The sequence below is a fragment of the Chelon labrosus genome, assembly GCF_963514085.1.
Source record: "Chelon labrosus genome assembly, chromosome: 16".
Lineage (NCBI taxonomy): Eukaryota > Metazoa > Chordata > Actinopteri > Mugiliformes > Mugilidae > Chelon > Chelon labrosus.
Genome location: NC_140349.1, coordinates 22,471,767 through 22,481,091, shown reverse-complemented (window position 1 = coordinate 22,481,091; position 9,325 = coordinate 22,471,767). Strand labels below are relative to the sequence as shown.

The 9,325-nt window shown below is 38.7% G+C and overlaps 1 protein-coding gene across 1 annotated transcript; it reads left to right on the top strand.

Annotated features, from left to right (window-relative positions):
- Positions 1-1,281: 1,281 nt before the first annotated feature.
- On the top strand, positions 1,282-8,558 carry LOC311501116 (CMP-N-acetylneuraminate-beta-galactosamide-alpha-2,3-sialyltransferase 1-like). Its single transcript, XM_084562782.1, has 7 exons — positions 1,282-1,332; positions 1,709-1,980; positions 4,596-4,792; positions 4,886-5,065; positions 6,188-6,224; positions 6,304-6,423; positions 7,212-8,558. The coding sequence occupies exons 2-7, from the start codon at positions 1,753-1,755 to the stop codon at positions 7,377-7,379; spliced, it is 930 nt and encodes a 309-aa protein (XP_084418908.1). The 5' UTR covers positions 1,282-1,332; positions 1,709-1,752; the 3' UTR covers positions 7,380-8,558.
- The last annotated feature ends 767 nt before the right edge of the window (positions 8,559-9,325 follow it).

Sequence of the window (9,325 nt, the reverse complement as noted above, 5' to 3'; positions counted from 1 at the left end):
CGGATACAAAAATACTATTTTTGAAAGAGTGTGAACAGTTTAGCAAAAAGTGTTTATGCAATTAGTGCAAAAACGTGCTTTTGCAAGTAATCTAATGTGTTTTGCTATTTGGGTGAAAGGTTTTGTGATTTGTGTGTAGAGTTTTGCAAAAAAAGCCAAAAGTTTAAAAAATTGCATCTAAGCTATCAGAAAAAACTGTAAGCAATCAGAAAAAACTGTAATCAAGCACTGGGGGGGCTACAGCTGTGGTGTTTTTGTGAGGGCAGCGCCATCTCTTGGGGATGCCTTATCATTTGTCACAGTGGACATGGCTTATGTGTGTTTGATTTGTCCTGTGACGACCACACGTATTTGGACATTTTTATTTATTAGTTTCATCAAAACTACAGAATTCTACGGAGAAAATAATTAATAAAGACTGAGGAAATTGATGAGTGTGTGTTAACTCACCAGCTCATAAATATCACGTTTTTACGCTTGGAGACGTTGCGCGCCTGCTGCGTCTTGTCCGTTACCAGGGGAGCTATGAAGCACAGGACCGAACACTTCCATCCGTCCATTACTATCTAACGTGCTGGTTTGTTTGATTACATCCATTATAATCAAAGTCTTTAAGTTGCCGTTAAAGCGCACCGATTTAAATTCCGTATTACGCATATCCTTCCCTAAGATGTTATTTGTTTTGTTCTTAACTATTTCAAACTGGAGCCAATGTTGATCAGCGTCTTAGTCAACTTCTTCCTTTGCTCTATGACTGCTTATTATAGCACCACAAGTCCTTATCACGTCGCCCGGTGCTGGTCAAACTCAGCCTGCCCGTTTAGGTAGCGGATATACAGACACAGGCTGATTGTCTTTTTCTCACTGAGGAGGACAAATGAGACGAGCAGCCGTGGGAAGGAGTCAGAATATTTTTCTCCTCTCTTTCAGCATTTGTACGCTCACATTTTTTTTCTTACTTTGGCTGGATTTTATAAATGAATAAATGGTATTTAGTTGGAGACCAATTCCTTTTACTAGTGGACAAAAGAAAAAATAATTAAATCCGTTCAAAGTTTTCTTCTAAGGACACATTTATTCAAGATATAACCATATAATGGAGAAATACAACAACACCTGGGGCAGAACATTGTTGTTCTTCAGTTGTGTTGCTGCCAACAAACCCCACCCCTCCACACCTGCAGCACAGGTGCAGGCCACCAATCACATTCTAGAAAAAAAAAAGAATCCTTGGAGGGTTTATATGGAGCCATCAGATGCCAGTTTAACCAATAGTCAATACTGCCACACTTATAAAGTGCTGATTGGACCAGAAACGCATTTACTCATCAGGTAAGGGATACAATTAATTGTATTGCTTTTTGAAATATGTTATTTATATTTTATTACCTATCAGCTTAATACATTGGTTTATAATTGACACTTAATGCCATATTATTTTATCTTCTTTTTTTCCTATTCTTTTTTCTCTTCTTCGTTTTCTTCACCATCTTCTTCTTATCATTATTACTGTTATATATTAATATTATTATTACTTCATCATCTTCCTCTTTTCTCATTTTCATCTTCTTCTGACTACAGACTTGCAGATTGTAAAGATGACTTCATATACATGGATTATATGTGTCCCTTCTTTTCTGAACTAGTGACAGTTATTTCCTCAGTTCTTGCTCACTGTGTAAATTTCCTGTACCCTTTGTCGTCACAGACCGGAGCCGTTTCCATGACCACAAGCGTCACACATCCAGAATTATGCCAAAGTGGAAGATGATCATTTTAGTCCTGTGCTTCACAGGCATTCTTGTGTTTTTAAGAGGACTCACTGAGTTCAGTTTTCAGTTCACTGTTGACGATCGAAACCTCTGTGACACCTGTTTATCCCCAAACAATCGTCTGTGCTCGCACCCTATAAAACCCCCCGTTGAGCCGCTTTTGTCTGCGAACCACAACCTCTCGAAGGATGATTTCAAATGGTGGAAGGTAAGGACAGGACGTTGTTTAAGTCAGTGGATGAAAATGCGCCTGTGTGCCAGTCAGTGTTGGGAGTAACGCGTTACAAAAGTAATGTAATTACTGTAATGTATTTACTTTTTGCTGTAACGCCGTAATGTAAGGCATTCCAAAAAAAAAGGGGTAATATTTTACTCGGTATAAAGGTCAGTAACGCGCGTAACAATGCATTTTATCCCGAAATGATGGTGTTTTGTTTTTATACTATCGCCAATAACACCACGAGATCAGCAGAGGAGAAAAATTCCGCGCAAATTTTAAAACGTTTCTTCCTGTACGGCTGAAGCAGGCTTGACGTCGGACAGTAGATTTGCCAGTATAGAGCGGTGCCACGCTAACATTAAGTTAGTGAAAAGACAGCAAAAGGACGAAAGCAGAAGACTGGAAAAACAACAATAAATGAGAGAACACATCGTCCTTTAATGTCAAACTACTGTGTCACAAAGCTATCATTTGGTTTAAAAAATAAAGAAAGACACTGAATTTAAATGAGAAGATGAGGTAGGAACAATAACAAACTTAAGGTCAATAAATGTCAAAAAAGCAACCCCTAGCAAGCTAACCTCCTGACTACCAGGAAAAAAAATATTATCCAATCACAATTTTATTTTTTAATTCCCCAATCTTTGTAAGGTAATTAGAATGCTGGAAAAAAAAAAAAAATTAAATAAGTTTTTATTTTTAAGATTTCATATAACTGATGGATGACATTTTCCTTAATGAGAAAGAGAAAGGCCCCACCCCTTTACATTTGTTATCATTGCAAAAGATGTAAATGTCTTCTGTATAGGCAGTATTAGTCTTAAGCCTTGGCTTTAACATCAACACACATGCACAAACCAAAAGCTTAATATAAACTGTGGACAGTGGTTGATTGACAACCTGCACTATTAGCTTACCAGAGAGAGAGAAACGTCAGCTAGTAAACTCCTACTGAACAATAACAACAACAGTAAAAGTTAGGGCTGCTGCTAATGATGTTTTGGTGCTGAGTGATAAAGTCAGTGGCGGTTCTACATTGAATTGAATTAACCCCCCCCCCCCCCCCCCGTGCGAAAAGAAATGACACAAAACTTTGCACAAACGGCCATGTTTTATTATAACAATATAAGTGAAACAGAAACTTATATTTTTCAATTGCACCAATCCTTCAATAGAACATTTGAAAATCACACTTAAGAGAATCCAGTTATTCAACTATTGCAATTATAACAGGAAACACACTTTTTAAGGTGCACAATCTCCACCTCCAACATTGGTAGGTAGATGGCAGGTCTTGTCTAGCAGGGGAGGTGGGTGGCTCATCCTGACCAGTGGCAGAAGACGCTCCAAAATATTTTAGAAGTGCCCCTGAAATTGCAATTGAATTGCAACTGACATCAAAAGACCGTAGACTACAATATAACTCTTATACAAAACATCCATGAATTGCAAATTTAAATAAACATGCCCTTACATGCTAAATGTCTGTCATTAGACGCTATGTTAATCTATCTTTCAGGGAGGAACAATTAGCAGTCTTACGGTGAAATTAGATCTGGTGTTTGTTAAGACGAATTACTGTTGTATAAGCATTGCAAGCATCATAGCAAAAAGGCTAACAAACATATACCACCAATTAACATTAGCCCTTCATTCATGACATGGATACTGTAATCATACAGAGAGAACATAGCATACTTTTACCTTTTGCTCGTTTCTCCTCTTCTTCTTTTCTTTTTTTCCTAAATTGGGCACCTGATTGCTTTGACCTTTTTCTGTCCATCTCTTCGTTTATTTGACACTCGACAATCAACAGATTTCCATCCCGCAATGCTGTCACTCACGACCAGAAGTCAAGACTAAACCAATTCACCTTGGTGACCACATAATCGTTTTGTATTACCTATTTTTATTTGGCCATTTCACACAATTCATAAAAACGGAAACGTGCAGGAATTATAGGCCTAAAATATTTTTTTTTGGAATGCCTCACATTACGGCGTTACAGCAAAAAGCAATACATTACAGTAATTACATTACTTTTGTAACGCGTTACTCCCGACACTGGTCATTAGCAACAGTCCTAACTTTTACTGTTGTTGTTATTGTTCAGTAAGAGTTTACTGACGTTTTTTTTCTCTCTGGTAAGCTAATAGTGCAGGTTGTCAATCAACCACTGTCCACAGTTTATATTAAGCTTTTGGTTTGTGCATATGTGTTGATGTTAAAGCCAAGGCTTAAGACTAATCCTGCCTATCTACAGAGGACATTTACAGCTTTTGCAATGATAACAAATGTAAAGGGGTGGAGCTTTGGTACCTTTCTCTTTCTCATTAAGGAAAATGTCATCCATCAGTTATATGAAATCTTAAAAATTATTATTATTTTTTTCAGCATTCTAATTACCTTACAAAGATTGGGGAATTCATTTTTTTTTTTTTCCCTGATAGTCAGGAAGTTAGCTTGCTAGGGGTTGCTTTTTTGACATTTATTGACCTTAAGTTTGTTTTGCACTTATTGTTCCTACCTCATCTTCTCATTTAAATGCAATTTCTTTTCTTTATTTTTTAGTTTGACATTAAGTCTGCATCTGTCTCCACCAGCTCTTACAGTATGAAAGACAAAACTATGACAAATATAACCAAACAGTGAACAGCCTGTTCCAGATATTCCCAACCACCCCAGGGCTTATAAAGCCCAGCAGTGGCGGCTGCAAGACCTGTGCTGTGGTGGGAAATTCTGGTAACTTGAAGGGATCACATAATGGACCTCTGATAGATTTCCATGATTATGTAATAAGGTAAATATTCACCAAGAAGAAAATCATATTTAAACTTGGGCCTCTTTTTAAAAAGATATCCAGGAGTGAAATGATTCCCCCTGTGCTGTTCAGAATTAACAGAGGTCGCATTGAAGGCTACGAAGAAGATGTTGGGACCAGAACAACTCATCGTGTCATGTATCCAGAGAGTGCTGTGGATTTAGACAACAACACTCACCTTGTGTTGGCTCCATTCAAGATACAGCATATAGAGTGGCTCATACTGGCCGTGACGACTGGATTTCATGGAAAGTGAGTCCCCTTCTTTTCAGGTTTTCATTTTAGACTGTATTAAATTATATGTATAAGTGAGCTGTCCCAGTTTGCAATAAGGTGTGTTTAATGTAATGCGGTAAACAGGACATCACAACAGGGACAATAATACGAATGAACAGAGATAATATATGTGCTAAACATAATTCAATGCATTATTAAAACTCAGTAACGGAGGCAGTAGAGTGGCAAGTAACCAGACACCTAAAAGAATTTCCTCAAGGGAATAGATCGTCCTGCGTGTCCTTCTGTGTCATTCTGTGTCATTCTGGGTGACAAGGGAAACCAAGTTAGAGGGCTTAGCCCGTGCTTACAGATGCTGAGTCATGATGCAAAACTACAATTCCACTTCAATCAGACTGGCTGTGTTGGATTACAACATAGGAGCAATTCCTGTTGGACTAACAGAGCTAGACACACTGTAGTTATATTAATCCTGACAATTCCCTATTGTCAAGACTAGACTAGTACTAAGCTATTTAGTTTTATTAATACTATCTATTATGTGCTTCTGTTTCTCCTCTTCCTCTTTGTCATTCTCTCCCACCTCTAATCAGTTTGAAATTGGCACCGTTGTCGTGCTCATATACTTTAAAAAGTCAGGCGCACAGCGTGTAATGTAATTGAGATGGTAGAACTGTGTCAGGTGGGGTTCCCCTTAGGGAGGACTTCTACTGTCATTCAAAACATAGCACATTACCACAGTTGCCTGCTGTCTCTTGACACATTGCGCCTCTCCTTGCAATGCATAATTTATATCCAAAGCAAACCAGCACGTTAGGCAGCGAGTCTGCCTGTCGTCTATTTCTGGTGTAAAACCATGACCTTTAATTCACGTTCTGTAATCTTCAGTTGAACAAGCTTCCCTGTCAGAAGTCAGGGGGAGTTAAAGAGGGGGAGGACATGGGTGAAATAATGAATGAACTGTCCTTGGAAAAAACGCGGATGGTTGTGTATGTTGCTGTAGAGTTTCAGATAAAATACATTATGCAAATTAGAATCTCCTTGAATAGGCCCACAGGTCACATCTGCGTGATGAGCTTTTGGATGGTGTGTCAAGGGCTAGTATTTGAATTTGTCATTTCATGCTGTCCCCAACAGGTCCTACAAATCAAAAATAGTAGCCAACAAGGATTTGGTGAGTACCATTAAGCGCTTCACCGCCTGCAAAGGTAGCGACCTGTGTGAGTTTAAAGGCCGATTCTGATTGTCAACAGGTGATGGTGATCAACCCGGCTTTCATAAGATACGCTCACGGCACGTGGCTGAGAAAGAAGGGCCGGTATCCATCCACTGGCTTTATAACTGTGGCTCTTGCACTGAACATTTGCCATGAGGTAAGTTCAGTCTTTGAAATGGAGCTGCCTTTACGAAGTTGAAAAAGTTCTTGGTTTCTTGGAATCTTCATTCAGACATTGTCAACTACTACCTTATCTTACTCAGCAGTGGACTTGAGTACAACAGAACAGAAGATTTTAGGTTAAATGTTTGGACAGTGAGCTTTTGCAAAGTTTATATTTAGCCACAAGCCAAGCGACCCCTTCCTGATGTCACCATACTGAAGGAAAAAATTCACATAGTGGAAAATGATAGACCCTGACTTCCTCCATACGAGGTTTTGAGGTGCTTTACATTTCAATGCACAGTGGCTTCTGTTCTTGTCAGGGAGGGTATAACCCATGTTCAACAACCACTACTTGTGCTGTGTGGCTGAGGATTGGCCGTCACTTGGCTGTCACACTATATAAAGGCCTTTAAACTGCCTTTGAATCCTCCCCTCACCCAAGTAAGCAGCAGAAAATTAGGTCAACCGACAATGAACATGTGTGTACGCTGTCCATCTTAAGCTACAGCAGGTTTCCGCTCTCATCTAGCACAACTTGTTAAAACACTGTCGCCACTGATAGATCACAGACTTGAAGCGCCTTCAAACCAGCAAAATGGAACAAAATGGTTGTTACATGAATTACTGTGTGATAAAGTTTCCTCATCGTTTCACAGAAATCTGATGTTTTTGTCTTTTGCCATCTTGTTTTTTTTTTGTTCCAGAACGGTTTGTCCACTATATTTGCATAATCATTTATTAATTTTAATTCATGTTATATGTTCATTTTCCTTTTCACAGGTCCATGTGTTTGGTTTCGGAGCAGACAGCGATGGAAACTGGAGCCATTACTGGGAGGAACTCAAGAACAAAAAGCTTAAATCTGGAAATCATCCGGGACAAGTGGAGTATGACATTATCCAGCAATTAGACAAGGAAAAACACCTCACGTTTTACAGAGGGTGGTGAATTCCTTTTCCAGAATTGAAAGCAGCCAGGCTCTCGTAGGCTAACACAGAAAAATGAGACTATTGCTTTCATTGGGACAACGCTACGATCCCCCAGAGAGTGGAAGGAGGAAAGAAGAGATGAATTAAAAGAGCTGGCTACACTATCGACAGTTAAAAAATACCAATGTGCCTGCTATAAATTGTGTTTTTTCTTGTTTTCCGAAAATGTTAAAATATGACTTGGGCAGTTATGCTATGAGGCTAACGATACGATGGTTGCACTGTTTTTTGGCATGTTATTGAAGCAGGTTCTGTGAAGACAATACTGAAGAGAAATTTTTGAAGGTCCAGACTATTTTTTTTTTTTTTTAAATGTAGGAGGTGACTGGGCTGTATGAAGTTTGTACGAAATGGAGGATTTTCTCATGCACGGTTACAAGGTATCAAATAATATACTGTATGTTTATATTTATTTTTGAAGGGATTTACTTTCATATTTTTGAAGAGAATTTGCTCCTGTGTAGGAGAAAGGGTTTGTGTAATGATGAGGAATTGTTTATAGGAGCTTGTCAAAGGTACTGTAATTAACTCATGTGGTATGGTCACACTTACAGTTTTGTCTCCACCCAAATCTCAACAACACATCTATATACCTCATCCATATACCGCAATACCATGTACACAAAACATGAAATACAGCTCAATCCTCTGAATCCTCAAGCACAGAAACCTTTAATTGTTGTCTTCTCTTTTCAACTTGGAACACTTTTCTTTGTGACATGTGTTTTATTCTTCTGCGTCTTGCCGGTGGGACACATTTTTATGTAAATCACTTTAACTAAACTAAAAGCGACATCATTAACGTTGGTATAGATGATAAACGGGACAGAGTGGAACGTTGGGTTCAGTGGCTTTGGCTCTCAAAGTTATCATTTGTCAGTGTATTACATGTTTTATTTACATACATATTTTGTAATGAATGTTGACTTTTGGTGATTATTTACAGGAGAAAAAAACAGTCAACAAGATCTTTTTCTCATGAAGTTAGCCTTTTGTTTTGTTTTTTGTTCTTTGTTTCTATGGACTCATTTTCTCATGTCAACTGGCATGGCATGTTATTTACATGTGCCAGGCTGGTTTGACTTGTTTATGGCAAATGTCGTGGTGGCAAGGTGAATAAATCCGTCAGTAACCAAGACCTAAGGCCTTGTTTCTTTACATTCAGTGTAATTGTATTTATATAGCGTCAGATACGATCCATCTTTAGCTCAAGACGCCTTCCAGAACCCAGAGGCTGAAGACCCTCACAGAAACAGGACCTTTGGATAGGAGTAAACCTTGAGCAGATACACCCAGCAGACTTGCAGGGACACGTCAGCTTGAGACGAGTCGGGTGGAGACACCAACTGAAGAAGGAGATGGGATGGAGGAGAAGAAAACAGCTGATGCAGATGAACAGATGAAGTGTATCGATGCTAAGGCAAACTGTACATGCAGGATATAAACAATGTACAAGCACGATTCTTCTGATGCATGATTATTCAGTCCAATGCTCAAAACGCACAAAGTTACAGGTAGAAAAAGGACAGAGGCATTGAGTAATGTCAGTGATAATAGCAGTTGTCTTAGAGGACAGTTAGCTAGCACAATATACGAATATATATCATACACAGATCAGCCACAACATTAAAACCACTGACAGGAGAAGTAAATAACATTGACCATCTTGTGACAATTCAATGTTCTGCTGGGAAACTTTTGGACCTGGCATTCATGCGGATGATACTTAGACATGATGCCTTTATGCCAGATCGGTGTATGTAAGTGGGAAGATTACTGTCAGTGTCATTGTCAATTTATCTATCAAGTATATATGTTGACCAAATGCCAGAAAAACAATTTGTTTTAAAAAAGAGATTTAAAATCTGAGACAGAGAGAAAGAGAGAGAGAGAGACGTCCTTTAG